The sequence below is a fragment of the Cibotium barometz genome, chromosome 6 (genome assembly GCF_041138505.1).
Source record: "Cibotium barometz isolate CiBa-2024 chromosome 6, ASM4113850v1, whole genome shotgun sequence".
NCBI classification, from domain to species: domain Eukaryota; kingdom Viridiplantae; phylum Streptophyta; class Polypodiopsida; order Cyatheales; family Cibotiaceae; genus Cibotium; species Cibotium barometz.
The window spans coordinates 11,620,411-11,637,287 of NC_141051.1; the positions used below are offsets into that span (position 1 = coordinate 11,620,411).

General features: G+C 42.4%; 1 protein-coding gene across 1 annotated transcript; it reads right to left on the reverse strand.

Moving 5' to 3' along the window:
* Positions 1-2,446: 2,446 nt before the first annotated feature.
* On the reverse strand, positions 2,447-10,443 carry LOC147637397 (thioredoxin-like 2, chloroplastic). Its single transcript, XM_086799192.1, has 4 exons — positions 9,977-10,443; positions 9,329-9,514; positions 9,063-9,227; positions 2,447-2,786 (listed from the first exon to the last, which is right to left on the reverse strand). Exons 1-4 carry the CDS (start codon positions 10,181-10,183, stop codon positions 2,655-2,657), a joined length of 690 nt encoding a protein of 229 aa, XP_086655318.1. The 5' UTR covers positions 10,184-10,443; the 3' UTR covers positions 2,447-2,654.
* Positions 10,444-16,877: the final 6,434 nt, after the last annotated feature.

Consider the following 16,877-nt stretch of genomic DNA (forward strand, 5'->3'; position numbering starts at 1 on the left):
AATGCAATGATAGTGTCACCATCACTCCGATTATGAACTATGCATCTATCTTCCACAAATTTGACAGTCAAGACTAGTAGCAAGTTCTTCTTAATTCTTGGTACATACAAGACATCTGAGAGAGTAATTGTCCCACCATCCAACGAGTACAACTTCACCAACTCCTTTCACAAGATAGAAGTTGTTCGCACATATGACAATACCTCCTTAAAGAGCAGACCCAAGAGATGAACAAAGATCTCCTTGAGAAGTAATGTGCTTACTAGCACCATTATTAAAATACCAGACGTGTAAATCTGTCATAAACATGCATACATCATGTAGAGAAGGATCATAACTACACTGCACATGGAATGCCCAATCATCCTCTGCATAGCCTTTTCATGCTCTCATTAATGTAATGACCAGGTTTTTTGCAATAGTTGCACTTGCCCTTCTTCTTAAGCTTGTCGTCCTCTTTCTTTGCATCCTTGCTAGAGGACTGGGCTAAATCTACCTTAGGACTTACTACCTTATGTGAGAATGCTTTGCCTTTACCACGATGATTTGTTACGAAGGCATGATTCCCAATACACATAACAAACCTATTTTGGCTTAATTGCTCTTCTTGCAAGAGCACCAAAACCAACTCATCAAATGCACGACATTTGGATTACCTCCTTGGCAATCTTATATGAACAAATATGAGGAATTAAACTTCTCTTGACAGACAATGCTATTAAAACATGTGCATTGGTATCTTATCTAACTTGCTTCGCACTTAAAGTGAAGGATCTGTTATCAAAGTAGATACAGTATCACCCTCCAAAGCACCTATGGCAACAAGCGTGCTGGTGAGGCAGGGCGTGCCTCAAGTTCAATCACCAGATTTGAAAAGCCGTTGGTAACAAGCACATGTCTCATCATATATGACCACAATGGATAGTTGATCCCATCCAACTTATTCTTAGCACCAAGCATTGCAAATACATCCTTTCCAACCATTACTGCCTATAAAAAAGTAATGTCACACCAAATGTTGCTTGTCCAACACACTGTAACTAGAGTGCCCACTGAATGCAACCGCTCACTGAAGGAAGACACCTACAAGTGTATTGAAAGTGATAGTGTAGGAAGTTGAGAAAATTATCTGGTAGAAAATGTATGAGCGAGGCCGACGGAGTAGTAGCAGATCCAAGAAAGTGATAGTGTAGGGAGTTGAGAAAATTATCTGGTAGAAAATGTATAAGCGAGGCCGACGGAGTAGTAGCAGATCCAAGAGATCAATTTCAATGCAGAAGGTCAACGGTGAGAAGTGGGTGCTGGAGCCCTAACGGCTGAGTGCGAACAAAGGAGCAAGTGCAACTACATTCCCCGAGTACGGCCCTGTGGGTCGGCCGGGCTAGAGGAGCACTGCTATACGCCACCCAAATGCTTGCTCCCCCCCCGGGCACGAGAGTAGAGCGGAGTGAAGGAGGTGGTGCCACCAACAAAGCAAATTGGAGGCGGGCACCAGAGTTACCGAGTCACGGACGCAACAAGGATGGAGATCGACGAAAAGCAAGCAATGAAATTGCGTACGAGCCCCGAGGCCAACAACAAGGCTCCTGGAGACAATGTGCACGAAAGGGATCCCGGAGGGTACGTCAAGCTGTAAACAAAGGTGAAGCTCAAGCGCAGGAGTCTGGAACCTTGATATGTTGTGTTCAAGGTTGCTGGAGCAACAGCAATGCACACACACATGCAACTGTGTAGATGCAGAGAGGCATGAGGCAAGAGAGCACACAACTCCATGTAGATTGCTCATCATGAAATGTGTACCAAGTACAAAAGATAAGTACACCATAAAATGTGGATAAGAGAGTTCACATAGTGGGGGGAAAAATCTCCTAAAGAGGGAAAAAGTGCCCGACTTGGTCCTAGATGAGTTCACATATCACTACCATGACATACAATCTACATTAAAAATGAACTAAAAGTTGCTAATTCATTGTCATTGACCCTTCAAATTGTTTGTCAATAAACTATTTTAACAACAGAGCCACCAACATAGCCTCTCCACTTAAAAATACACAACCCTCCAAAGCCCAACAGTGTCTTTAGACCATAGATTTCAGTGTCTTAAAAATGAATGAAGCTGCTAATAATTCATTGTCCTTGACCATCAAACATTTCATAGGACGCCTCAAGATGGTCCATGTATTTTTTCTAAATCTGATTTTGAAGGCTTTCAAGCTTTATAAAAGGAACATGCATAGTTATATTCACTGTGGTGCGACTCCATAGATGAGAAGAAAATTAATGCTCCATTCTTAAGAATATTGGGGATTTCTGAGTATGAAAAGGTTGTACACTTGCCCTTTGTTGCACTCACGATAATACATATAAGCTGCTTTGGGATACTAAAAAACTCATGCTGTGCACATGCACGCACGTCGAGAGAGAGAGAGAGAGAGAGAAAGAGAGGGGCATAATTATACACCTTATGGTACCAATAAACCTTGTATGAATCCCAGTCATAGTCACTTGACACATCAATGACAAAGATATCGACCTAACAGCACAAGCAACATCCTTTGATGATGTACTACCCAATGGTCAATAATGATGCAACTTTTAAAAAAAAAACTACCCAATGGTCAATAATGATACAACATATACAATAATGTGAAAAGTTACACTGGACTTCCTGCACTCACTGGGGAGGTCAGACCCAACAGCTTGATCTCTTCTCCGAGGCCTAAAGGTGGTCCAATGCTACAACGGTCAGTATTGTGAGTTGCAATGGCATCTTTGAGTTTCACCACCTGTGGAAAAATAAAGCATTTAGTTAGGAAGGTGGTGAGAAGATAGGCAAACCATGAAAGCTTTGTTGACAAGTAATGACACTGAGATACAAATGAGCGCTACAGTAAGACCCCCCAAAGAAGCATGATTTGCTCAAGGAAACAGACTTTGGATCCAATAGTCAGCCTCGACACCATTCTCATCCAGTGTGTAAACTATGGGCGGCTAAAGCCTACAAACCTAAGTTTCATCATTGCAGGATAGAGACGATCTCCGTCCCTGCTTATGTTTTTTGCAGCCCTACCCAGTGTGCACTCCCCAGCCTGCTGCTTCACTACCACTCCCTTTCTCTTCTCAGCTGCTTCTCCACCTCAGCCATGTAGCCCCTTCACTCTTTTGCTGTCCCTACTCCTTCCTTGTCCTACTGTCCCCCTTTCTCCCTTCATTTTATTGCTCCTGCCTTTCCCTCCTCTAACTTTTCCTCGTTGCCATTTCCACTCAGGTTTGTGCTTCATTATTGAAGTATAACAGCCCGAAACTCTTAACTTTGGATGCACTCTCAGCAGAACTATATACAGTTCCTCTGGAGCTGCCTCGGCACACTTTCTGCCTCATTGTCCCAAGGCCTAGGTCTACCACAATACATTTTAAAAACTTGGACTTCCATACATTCGGATCAGTGCCCTTTGCCAATGTCACCATCTATGACAATGGATGATTCTTGGCAAGTTATTGAGAATGGGGGACTATTCAAAGTATGGAGCACCTTTGATCTTGCACTAGGTGCGTAGGAGAATGTCATTGGACATAAACATTTGATGGTGTGGCTGGCCATTGGGGCCCAGGAGTGCGCAGGAAACCATCCCCAAGGGCCTCCGTATTTCTGAACAGGTGTCAAAGTAAAGGAAAATTTTGTGTGTTATATTCACACCCTTTCAAAAGTGGGTGGACACTGAATAAAAGGGCTGGACATTTTTTAAGGAGTTCACATGCACTTTTTAACGAGTGGCCAATTTATTGTAAAGGGTGGACACGACATTATTTTGAGCACCTCTTGCATGGCCGTTATTTTCAAGTGTTTAGGTACATAACTGTTTGAAAACCCAGAAGCCCGGTTACATTGGTATTATTAGAGCGTCTTCCTTCGTGCTATGTTGGAAGACGATCCGACCTAGGGAAACACTAACTATTGATGTAGTTAATAAGTTGGCCAGCCAATCCACTAACCTAGAGAATGTCATTCTTCAAGAGCAAGAAAGAAAGTACTGTTAATGTCTTGCTGAAGGCCAAAATGACTTATGAAACCCAATACATAACTGAAAAACGAAAATATACATGAATATTCTACTAATCAACTAGTAAATCTGCAATGTAAAGCATAAGTACAATCACCTTCACTAAAAATCTAGTATTGATTTTTGGCTTGACATGTAAATCCTCAATGAGCGCTCTACCTTCTGATAGACTGTATGCTTGCCTTCTTTCTAAGTTGCTCTGACCTTGACTAATTCTGTATTCTTCTGCTTGAGTACACAGGTGTGAACTCCTCAGCAATGCATATCTTTGTACCCTTTAATTGAGTACACAGGTATGAGCTCCTCAGCAATGCATATCTTTGTACCCTTTAATTTTTGTAATGATAAGTGATTGCTCCTTACCCTGTCTTGAAACTGAGGCAAATACTAGCTCCCACTCAATCATTGGAGTTGCTAACCGAAGTACTCCTCATCACCATCCATGTACCAAGCATCAGGTAAACCACCCTCATGAATCCAAAAGGCCTTCGACAACTCAGCTCTTTTTCTTCGACTTTGTCTATGACTTCTGATTTGATGTGTTCTTTCAAGTCTTCCTTAACCACCATCTTGAAGGAACTAACTCTCTCCCTTCATCTCTTCTCTTACCTTGGTGATAATGTCATCGATCTCGAGCATCGTATTCAGTTAGCTTTCCAAGGTCGCGTCACAATCTTCAAGTTCGCAAACCCATCTTTTTGGTCATGTGATCTGCTGTAGCAAGTATGTGGTTAACTTGTTCAAGTAAGTTGCAGGAGGTCTTCATGGTATCGCAAAAGAAGCCATGAAGCTAAGCTTTTTAAGCATCTCTGAAGGAAAAATTATGGACGAGAGGACTTACGTCACCGTTTGGTACTGACACCTTGGTTCAACCAGTGTCCAATCAGGTTGGACATGTACAAGCTAAATGAAAGGGAGATTGTCCAACACATTTTATTGATGGTTAACCTGCGTGCCTGCATTTGTTTTTGTGTGAAAGGTTTTACAACTCGCAAGATATACCTAGATGAATCCAGAAACCCAAATTCACCTTATAAGAAAGTGCAATTTATAACCTCATGGTGGTCATCCACAAGACAATAAACCATCAACTCCATCATGCATAGTATGGACTAGATACTACGACATCCCCACTAACGTCATCAGTGCCCAATAACCTCATGGTGGTCATCCACAAGACAATAAACCATCAACTCCATCATGCATAGTATGGACTAGATACTACGACATCCCCACTAACGTCATCAGTGCCCAATAGTGGGTGTAGAACTTGGTATTAATATATGCTCCCACACACACACACCCTACCACACATAGCATACATTCATACAACGGTCTGTGTACTAAGTTTCTGTCAGAGCTCCGAAGATACAAGGCAGACTCAACCATAATGAAACCTAGCACCAAGGATCATAACAAATAGAAAGAATTATTACAACAAAAAGGTAGTTGATAGGGCATATACAACTTGCAAGATCTATGCGTCCAGTTTACGAGCAAGGGATGCTTGCAACTGATTTTGTGTGAAATGTTTTACAACTTGCAAGATCTATATGTTCAGTTTACCTCCTTATATGCATAAATTTGGAGCTAAAAGTACACTTGTGGGTGTATACGTATATATTTGGACAGCTTTGTAAATATCATTGACATTCATGGTACCAAGAGTGCTGGTGTGTGTGTAAAGAGAATTGAAGCCATTCCTTGTCGTCTGCCTTGGCCCTCAAGCCTAAAATGATTGCCCAAGCGTCAACCACTTGGCAATGCTGATCTTCAGCAACATCATCGGGAGATACATCCATTCGGTTCTAAGTTCCATGAAATTTAGGTTAGTACACATTCTAAAACATAAACTAATTGTTACCATCAAACATATGCTTAGTATATCATAGGGAACTTAGATGGTCCCTTGGAGACATATGCATACAACATCTCAACTAAGGTCTGATTCATCATCCCGCTTGCCATTCAGATTGAGGATAATCAGCAGGAACTCATACTCAATCAATCAACCATTGACTGCTTGAAGTATCTACTTCAAGTTCCAGTCAATCACTATGCCAAAAAAGTAAAATCGTGCTAAAATAGCATTATGTGCTCTATTGGGCTTGGGTAGACCAATCAACACTCTTACCACATAGTCCTTGACATATACCTGATTGATGGCCAAAACATGTGCCTCGACGAAGGTCGGTAAAACATTGATTTTATTCGAGGATAAATTTGTGGACCCCTAGATGTTCCTACGGTAGGAATGTAAAGGATACCCTACGAGGAATCGACACAATGTTGTTGGACCCAAAACCACGAAAAAAAGACCTTGGACCCTTATCCCTTCACCCAGCCCATTCCTCTTCGCAATCCCTAGGCACTACTCTCTAGGCCAGTACAAGTTACAACCAAGACTCTATGAAATTCCTTCTCTCCCACCTTGAGGAGAGCACTGAAAGCAAGGAAAACGAGGGACCGCTCCCCCTTGAAGAGTTAATGGAAGCAATGTGAGAAGGCTCAAGAGAACCTTAAATTACTAATAGTGTAGCTTCATTTGTAATACTTTGTATTTTTTCTCATTTGAGCTATATGTAAGTTTTTATTGGCATATCACCTTAATATGATACTACATGAATTTTTTAAGCAAACAGATAGATCTACTTTTGCAAGTCTCCGATCTAAGGATACCTCCACATCACATGGACGCAACTTGTGTCTATAAACATCTCTAGCCTAAATAATATGCCTAATTTTGTATATTATTTTTTTAAGAAATTTCATTTTATTTGAATTAATGACTCGATGAGTGTGAGTAAAACTCTATAGTTTGTAAGATAGTCCCAAAAACAATAATTCCTTAATTTACTGGGATAGCAACCATTTCCAAATTCCGATGTCTAGGGATTGTACCAAACTTATAAGGTTGGAGGATAAGGTGGGTCCCAACAAACAAAGGTGATAGGAGGTGTATGAAGGAAGGAAAGTCAAAACAAGCTCCTTCATCTAATAAGGGGATTCCAGTGACAAAATCTTTCCAAGATCTCCTAAACATTGGACAAGCACAAGATTAGTATTGACATTAGGGTTTCCTATAGGCTAGCTCATCACCCAACCATAGATCCCATACACAAAAGATCCCCCGAGCATAGGGGCTAAGGCTCTATCCATAGACTCACACCACTCAGCCTTGGCGCTCCATACCACTAGAACCTACCCTAAGGGCCCATCAATGGTTGTCCGCATTAAGGATGAACAATCTAGAGTGGATTGCATCCATGGTCTAGGTACATATCCTAGCACATGACAATACAATGATACACTCTATGGATTCATTCCACTTATATAGTCACTTATAAGTTATAAATAGCTATAACTTATGGGATTACTAACTTGATGAGCCTTAGCTACTATAACCGGCCTGCTTAATAATCTTTTGGGCCCCCTAATCTAACCCTCAAATCAGCCTCAAGCACATAATACTAGCCTATTGGGTGGATCTCAAGGGAGGTAAGAGCCTTAGCCTCAACATCAACTTAACAATTCCCCAAGACCTTCCCCCCCTCAAAGTTGCAAATAGTAGAACCACCCCCTCGCCTAACTACATTTGGACCCAGAATCAAGAGACCCCAACCTACCGGAACACCCCGGAATATTCCCTTCTTCAAGTACTCCGCCCGGTTGGGCCGTGGCACAAAGTCTGGCAAACACCTACAGCCAACTATCGATACCCTTTCTTGCCAACTTCTAGAGGCCGCTCCACCCAAGGAAGATCACTCTTCGTTGTCAGTAGCTCCCAAGATCAGGCTTGCAGTAGGCACGTGGCTTCCAATTGCTAGAGCATGGAAGGGCAAGGATCAATCGGAACAAATCCTCTTATGATTTTTGGGTGAAATTCCCCTCCCACTCCCATCTTGAGGAGAGGGTGTCCACTCTCACTTTGCGGAGGACACCGTAGCTTATCTGAAAGGATCCCACGTCCACCAAGCAATAATGCTTGTCATAGGCCACCTATGGTCTTAGCACATCCTAGTGCCATCATGGGCGTCCACTATATAATTACATGTATCACTCAATGAGAAGCTCCGAGCCAAAAACAGCTTTCTTGGCTTCTTTCTATCATGCTCTTGGGTTCTGATCATTGCTGGGCACTGGAAGCCCGCTTTAGTCAATGTAGACCATCAATCCACATACATTTAACCTCATCTTAAAAACAAGTGGGGTTGCTTCAGTCCTTTGCCGATTGCTGAGGTACCTTTCCAAGATATCTCCATGGACTTTGTGACGGGGACAGAAGAAGACATCCAAAACACCACATCCGCAGGAACAGCAAGAGGTGAATTGTGAATCAGAACAAAGACATTAGTTTCCAAGAAGCCAGATGCAGCCCAGGAATTGCCCAACCAGAAACCTTTTTCAGATGTTGCTTTAATGCAAATAGGAAGGTGTCTGAATCACACTCTAGATCCAAGTTCAGCATCGTATAGATTCATGTTTTGACACTACAAAGTAGAAACCTTTCTCAGGGACGCTTCCACGCACATGTAACATGCCCGGACCAAACACACTCTATGAGGCTATTTACATAGCCACACTCCAGCCCATCCATCCATACACCAATTAGTTCCCTTACTGTCTATTGCACCCTAGCTTCTATTGGCAAACAGCCTCCCTTCTCAAGTTCTGTATTAGATCTCTTGTGCATCAACCTTATGGCCTTGAATGCAGTATCACGTTCTTTAATGCTAAATAAAGAACTCTGAACCATCACCCAATCTTGCACCTATTTGAAATACACAAAGCATACTACAAGGGAAAAAACTTCCAAATTCTACACATGAACACTGATCATGGTATAGGCTCTCGAATGTCCAAATTTGCACCTTTCAGAAAGAGTTAAGGAAAATTATTTGATCGAATTTTTTGCAGCCAAGCAGATTGTATCATCTGAAGCATAACAAGCAGCAATAAGTATTCTCAATTATTTTCATTCTTGATTGAAATTTTGCAAACCTTTGACAAAGAGCAAGAAAATGAGTCCAATCGCCCATCAGCACCACGGTAGAAGTGGAAGAAAGGCAAAACCTTCACGTTCAGACTCTTGCACAATGCCTTGTTTTCATCAAAATTGACTTTTAGAAACTCAATGTCTGGGTGCTCAGCAGCAAGTTGGCAGAGCTGTAGGAAATGAGCCAAAAATGCAAGACTAGAAATAAGAGGATATATCATTCATGTGTAAATGCAACATGATTGCCATTGTCTAAAAGGGTTTGGCTTGCCTTGGGATATAGAGCCTTGCATGATCCACACCAAGTTGCAAAGAACTCCACCACAACCAATTTTTCTCCAGCGTTTGAAAGTGCATCCAAGAACTCTTGTGTAGAATTGATATCCCGCATATTAGGCTCGCTTCCCTTTTGCCACCACCTAGTCCCATCTGAGGAAATATCACCTCCAGCTCGGACCTGAAAGCCCAAACATGTCCTTAGACCACCACCAGCCTCTTGCAAACCATGGTTAATATGTATGCTCCAATGTATGAATACCACATTTCTTAAAATTCGTTACCACATCATCAACATGCAAAGACATCAGCTATTAAAAGCGTACTACTTGTAGTTGGGAGGTTTTTAGCTAAGCCACTACAAAAAGAAAAGAGCCTGTGGATCGGTGTGAATAATAATTGGCCTTTGACCTGTGCAATAACATGATGAGCCAATTTGTTGAGCTGTTAAGAGTATGCATATCAACACATCTCATCTAGAGTGGCTCCTCTCCCTCTTGAGGTAATACATCAGCTCCCATCCTTTTTGCATAAGTAATACAGACTTCTCGATATCATATCCACCCATCCACCAATTCTATTGCATAGACTTTTTTTCACTCAACCACCAGACATTTGGGACGTGCGAGTTGTAAGGTTGTACCTGCAACCTGCGAAATGCTGTCTTCTTGTTCAATGGAATTGCAACCGACCCACCACAGCTGGCGCTCCTCAGCAGCAGCTTCCTGGGAGGGACACAGCGCCTGACAAGGTGTGATCTGGCTGTTGCAACTGTGAAAGGGCCTGCTGGGGCGAAATGAGGCTGCTTGACTGCATTTGTGAGAGTCCCCGCCCGACTCTCTGTTGACATGGCTGGGCGCGCCGCGCTGGCTCTCTCTCTCTCTCTCTCTCTCTTTCTCTCTCTCTCTCTCTATGTGTCTGTGTCTCTCTCTCTCTCGCTCTGTACGTGTCGAATGATACACCTGATTCTCGCTCTCTGATTTCCTCTCTCTCTCTCTCTGCCTGTTGTTGCTGTTGTAGATGGATGTAGAAGGTTATCAGATGAAATTCATGGGCAAACGTAAATTCGCATCTGTATGTGCGCCACAGATTTGGTTTGTAATTTATTCATTGGTTTGTAATTTTATTCACAACTTTTATTGTATGCATATTGAGAACGTTTTGTATGCATAATAAATGTTCTGGAGTCCAATGTTCTAAATTGCAAGTTACTAATGCTACTTCTACTCCTATGCCTATCGCTATGGTTGCTATAAAAAGCCTGCCACATGCAAGCCATGTGATGGTACCGCAAAAAGGTGCTCGTACGTCTTCTCTTCAATAGAGGAAATAACAAAAGAAGCCATGCCCTCTTTCCCGAGAGAGAGAGAGAGAGCAGATGAAGCAAAAAAGGGTAGGGATAGCACATCGGTGGAGACCACATCCTGACCCTGGCTTTGAACCCCCAGTCCTGCGTTTGTGTATGGCAATCTTCTCCAAGGGTCCTCGACCCTTATGGACACCTTCCTCCCTTAGTATTCTTGAAAGTCCATGAAGGACACTTGTCAGTCTCTGAGATGCCACGGAAGAGGACCTAAGGGACCTGCCATAGCGATATTCGTGCGTTTGGCCTCTAGAGGCATGGAACTGGATAGAGCAGATGAAGCAGGAAAGGGCAGGGATGCCTTTGGAGGCATGGAAGTGGATAGAGCAGAGGGGATGAGAATCGTAGGAGCTTTGAGCAAGACTCAGCAGAGGGGAGAGAAGGCCGTAGTGATTCTAGCACGAGTCTCTGCATCGAAGCAAAAGGGAGGGAGCGGGAGTGTGTCCATCAAAGGAGGGAGGGCAAGGTGCATGTGTGTGTGTGTGTGTGTGTGTGTGTGTGTGAGAGAGAGAGAGAGAGAGAGAGAGAGAGAGAAAGAGGGCCTTGTGGCGACCAATAAGGAACACATGTCAAGTTTCAACCTTCCAAATAAAAAAGAAATGGACAGATTTATACGAAAAATAGAGAGCAGTAAAACGTTAGTTCGCATTTATCAAAACTAAATGTTTGCACGCACTCGTAAATTAATCAATCTTTTAAAAAAAATGTTTTGGGTACATATTCACTTTTTTTGAAACATATATATATATAATATAAACTGACATAAACTCCTTTACAAAAAGTTCATAGATGCCCAAGACCAAAGCCTATTCTATATCCTTTACATTGCAATTGAGTAGCTTGCATAAAAGTTCCCATCTCTCATCTTCCCAAACAAAGGAAGATTGGCTCCAAGATACATGGTATCCCAGCTACATACATGCTATCATCATTACTTTAGAAGTATACCCTTTGGAAGGCAGCTTCTCCAACACTTGTTTGCCCACCCACACCTTCACCTCTGGCCTAGTGCCCAGGGGGTTCTCAATAAAAGCCACAAAGGTGTAACTCGGGTGTTTTTCTTTGAGGTACCATCTTCTTATCTTTGGCCCATACATTAGGAATTTTTTGGACCCAAAGAGGGCCTCTTGGATTAACTTTTGATTAGGAATGGACCAATAGGAAGAGGGTTGGGTGCACATTTTTGACTTCTTTGGCCCTAGGGGGACTAGGCTTTGGTTTGCTAATGGGGCCTAATTACTACTCTTGTCCCCCTACCTCTCCTGGGCCCAAACTTAGAGGTCCCCCCACCTAGAATTGCGCAGATTAAAAACCCTAAAAATAGAAAATTATCAATTTTTTTCCCAAAAGTGTGTGTTCCCTCTCAAACTTCCCCCCAACATACTCTAGGTTTGGAAAGCTCATTTTGAACCTTTTTCTTCCTCTTCTAAGCTCTCCATTGCTTGCAGAAACTCCATACCTCTCAAGCTCTCCCTCCTTCTCAAGCTCCCTCAGTCTCAAGCTCCCTCTCCCTCTTTCTTCCTTTTCTAAGCTCTCCATTGCTGCAAAAACTCGATTCCTCTCAAGCTCTCCCTCCTTCTCAAGCTTCCTCCCTCTCAAGCTCCCTCTCTCTCTCTCTCTCTCTCTCTCTCTCAAGCTCCCTCCCTCTCCATTGCTGTTGAAACTCTATCCCTCTTTAGTCTACTCTAGGTTTAGGAAGCCTATTCTCAAACTCTAACCCTCTTTTAGGCTTTCCATTGTTGCACTGAAAACCCTGAACTTTCTCTCCTCTCCACTCCTTTGTTGTAACAAGCTTTTCTTTTTCCTTCTTCTCTTTTCTTACCACCATGGCCTCTTCCAGTAATGTTGTGAGAAGACCTAGGGAGAAGGTGGAAGAGCTTGTGCTGTATAACACAAGAGATGAGCATGGAGTTTGGGCTCTAACAAGATTCAGGGTTGGGGCTTGGGTCTACATGCAGCCAAGCTCTAAGGGACCACATCGAGTGCGTCAACTGGGGAATATGCTATATCATTGGAAGGGGCGGCTACAAGGCTTCAAGCATACTAAGAAGGAAGGATTGGTTGCCATAGTGCAGCATGTGTATACCCTTGGAGACCTTTACAGTCAAGACCAACGACCAAGGTTTTCTTCAAATTGTCAGTGTAATATATCTGTAGATATTTTCCCCTCTAATTATGTTGAGGAACAACCACTCCAAAGCCTCACTGGAGTTTTCTATGTTATGCATGCATCCATTGGAGAGACAATGTTTGTATCTCAAAGCCCAATTGATCTTGTACAGAACAATATCTTTTTCTTTTCTCACTCATATTTTGTAGATAAAAAACTAGGTTTATTTGGCAAGCTATAAGAGATCCCCAAGCCCCCTCTTAACAATCTCAAATGGCCCGAACCTGATGCTTGGACCATCTTATGCTTAAAGTTTAAGATGGTAAGTGATATCAAGACATCACTCAAGTTTTCAAAGGCATCTAGGTCAGTAGGGCTAAATTGGTTTTGTCCTTTACATGTTTTTGTGCACATGTTCAATTCCATGCCAATGCACCAAACAAAAACAATGTATATTTGTAAGGAGGTACGGTCTGACCTCATTCAAGGATTACTAGGAGAGGGTTGGGAGGTTAATGAGGGGTCACATCAAGGTGATGTGTACAAGTGCAATGCAGTAGATTCTACAGTGTCTTTCAGGTTCTTGAAGGCACGCTCTATTTTGTACATGCGTCTACACTACCAAAGATGGATGCAAAAGCACGGGACATCCCACTTCAAGCCTCAGAAGAAGAAATTATGCCTATAAAAGTAGCTGTGATGATGCAAAATGGATGGATTGAGCGAGTGGCAACAAGCAAGCATTGGAGCCTAGCAGACATGTGTCAACACTTTAGCATCATGGGCTTTGACAATGTGGAAGAGTCAAGTGTCAAGTTAATGAGAAGAAAGGTATATCTGATTCCACTACATGTCTAGAATTAACCCTTACACTTTTTGGCTATTGTGCCACTTTCTATATTTTTACAGATTGGGAAGCGTAAGGAGGGGACAACCATGGTCTCAGAATCATGGCAAATATAGTAGGCATGTGGAAGAGCTTGAAGATGAACTAGGTATATGGGAAAATAGCTTCTGTTCTGATGCATGTGAGGGGCAAGAGTTTCAGGATCGAGGTGAAGGCAATGACGAGCTTTCAAGTCAACAAGGAGATGGATATCAACATGAAGTAAATGTCACAAGAGAGGCAAAAAATGAAGACATTATAACAATTTCAGATTAGATGACATACTTGTAATTTTGTAGCAGGCTCTTTTTTAACCAATCTTTATTTAATTGAAATCTTAATATTTTTACAAACTGTGATTTTTTGTCTAGCGGTCTAGTGTGAAAAGGCCAAACTTTAAATTTTAACTATAAATAGGCCAAAGGTGCCTTCTTTCACTCATTTTCACGCGATAGAAACCAAGCACGAGCTCACACTATCTCTTTACATTCACATGGCTACCCACTTTGACAACTTCTGTGACTTCCTCTCCACCACCCCGTGGGCGGGCAAGAGCGAGCTCTTTGCCATGATCACTCGTCGTGAAGTCGACTTTCAAAAGTTGCTCGCCCTTGCGTCCCAACATTATGAGACGCAGATTGCATACATGGAGCAATACTTGGCTCCCCACTCCATCTCCTTTCCCCATTGCCCCAATGATCAATGGGTGACTGTTGAGCTGCTTAAGTAGGCGCAGAGCACCAAATGTATAGTTCTGATTAAAAATTCCCTTGCCTTCGATGTTTTTGGTTCTCTATTTAGGGGTAAGCTTCTTGCTCGTATAGGTATAGCCAAAATCATAGGCACAGAGGATCCTCAAGAAATAGCCCAATCACTCCTTGAGCACACTTTGCCCAATAATAAGAGAAGGAAGCTCAATATTGTAAGAAAGCTTTTGTAAAGATGATGTATCACTTCTTATTATGAATACAATACAGTTTTTGCAAACTTATTTCATCAAGTATATCATTGTTTTTTCTAGTTTGTACCATCAATTTTTTTTGTAAATGCATCAGAAATGCATTTACAATTTTTTTTTTTAAGTTTGTAAATGCATCAGAAATGACCCTGGGGGCCTGGGAGAGCAGTGCCAAAACAATGCAAATTTTGAGCCTGCACCGCTGCTGTAGAGCCCAAATTCGCACTGTTTTGGCACAGCTTTCCCATCCCTTCAGGAGTAATTCTGATGCATTGGATGACAAATAATATATTTTTACATATGATTAAAGGTGTTTTTATCTTGTAAATTACTGTTTTTCATAATCAATATACTCAACTTCACTATAAATGTATCAAAAATAATCATGAGTGGTTGGGGGAGCAGTGCCAGAACAATGCAAATTTTGAGCCTGCACTACCACTGCAGAGCCTAAATTCACACTGTTCTGGCATAGCTTTCCCAGCCCTCCAGGAGCAATTCTTGATGCATTGGATGACAAACAATGTATTTTTACACATGATTAAAGGTGTTTTTATCTTGTAAACTATTGTTTCTCATAATTAGTGTACTTAAATTCATTATAAATGCATCAATGTACTTAAATTCATAAATGCATCAATGTACTCAACTTCATTATAAATGCATCAATGTACTCAACTTCATTATAAATGCATCAATGTACTCAACTTTATTATAAATGCATCAGAAATGATTGAGTGGCTAGGGGAGAAGTGCCAGAACAGTGCAAATTTTTAGCCTACATCGCCGTTTTGCAGATGCCAAATTCGCACTGTTCTGGCACAGCTTCCTCAGTCCTCCAAGAGCATTTCTGATGCCTTGGGTGACAAACTCGCATATGATAGACACTCCATGTTAAACAAACATGATGACACTGAGACATTGTAAGAGAAACTTAAAATTTAAATTATCAGAAGGTTACAAATGAAAGCCAGATAGGCTTGTTACAAAGGGGGGTTTGAAACAAAAGAGTTGCTTCAAAAAGTAGGTTAACATCTAAGATCTCTAGACCGTGTCTCGCTCGCCTCGAATACGCCAAGCTAGTTGCATATCCTTGGCAGAAATGGTAATCCTCTTTGCATGTATTGCAAGGAGGTTGGTATCTTCAAAAAGCCTAACAAGGTAAGCCTTGGCGGCTTCTTGCAATGCTTCAAGGGCAATCCCCTGTACACGGAACTTTGTTCTATATTGTTTGAGAATCTCCTTCACTGTGCGAGCTAAAGGGGCTCTTCTTATCAGCAACTCAGTGTTCCTCTGATAAAACTTAATTTCTTGTAGAGCCCTATGCCCTTGGCGCATCCTTCTCCTTGGAGCTCTCTGTGTTGTGTTGGTACGTTGGCGAGGTTGGGACTTCCTTGGCATGAAGAGCTTGATCTTTCTACGCTTGTACGCACTTGCAGGAACCTCCCCTTGGTCTCTCTCATAGTCTAAATCGTCCTCCTCCTCCTGTTGTGGTCCCTGTGTATCAAGTTCCTCCCGGGTAGGTAGGGGACCGTGTAGGGTTGCCACCTGTGGTGCTACGCAATGTAGGAATGTTTTCACCAACCCAGTCGAATTGCCCATCTCATCGGCCTCTCTGTCTTGATCTCTGGGGTGGCTGTATTGTGGGGTCTTCTTCACACGCTTGCTCCCACTAGAAGGGCCTGCATGTGTGTGCGTTGGTGTTGCTGTGGGAGGACGGTTGGACTCTGGTGATCCCATTGGGCGTGTCCTAGAATCCAAGGGGTCACTCTCTTCTGTGGTGTCGCCAGTATGTGGTCGTTGGGTGCCTTGCAGTGTGTTTTGTGAAGGCATGGTAACATGTGCGGTGTTCATGGTGCGTGCCATATCCATGTATGACTATGCCTATTGTGCTAACGTGGTGATGTGCGGTGTCCTTACGTGGGTATCTATGTAAATCTTGAGCTCAAGCTCTCTAAAAAAGTGAAATGAAAATGAAGTGAGAGAAAGAACTATTAATAGTTTTTTTAAGGGCAAAAAAAACCTAACTAAACTTATTTTCTTAGCCTTATTACATCTAGATTTGTGCTGGTGCATGCACAACCCAATGCCTCCCTTGTCTCCTCATTCGTGCACGCCAACCACCATGCCTATGGGGAGCATTGGTCTGCAACCATTCAAGCCGATCATTGGTCTGCAACCATTCAAGCCGAGCATGACTTTTTGCAACCTTGCGTGCCTCTTGCGC

What these genes read in the sequence shown, in the direction of transcription:
- LOC147637397 (XM_086799192.1), bottom strand. Translation starts at nt 10,183, where the DNA reads ATGTCAACAGAGAGTCGGGCGGGGACTCTCACAAATGCAGTCAAGCAG. An exon ending in GCAAGGCTCTATATCCCAAG is followed by an intron (nt 9,228 to 9,328) that starts GCAAGCCAAACC and finishes CATTTCCTACAG; the next exon opens with CTCTGCCAACTTGCTGCTGA. An exon ending in TTTCTTGCTCTTTGTCAAAG is followed by an intron (nt 2,787 to 9,062) that starts GTTTGCAAAATT and finishes ATTTTTCCACAG; the next exon opens with GTGGTGAAACTCAAAGATGC.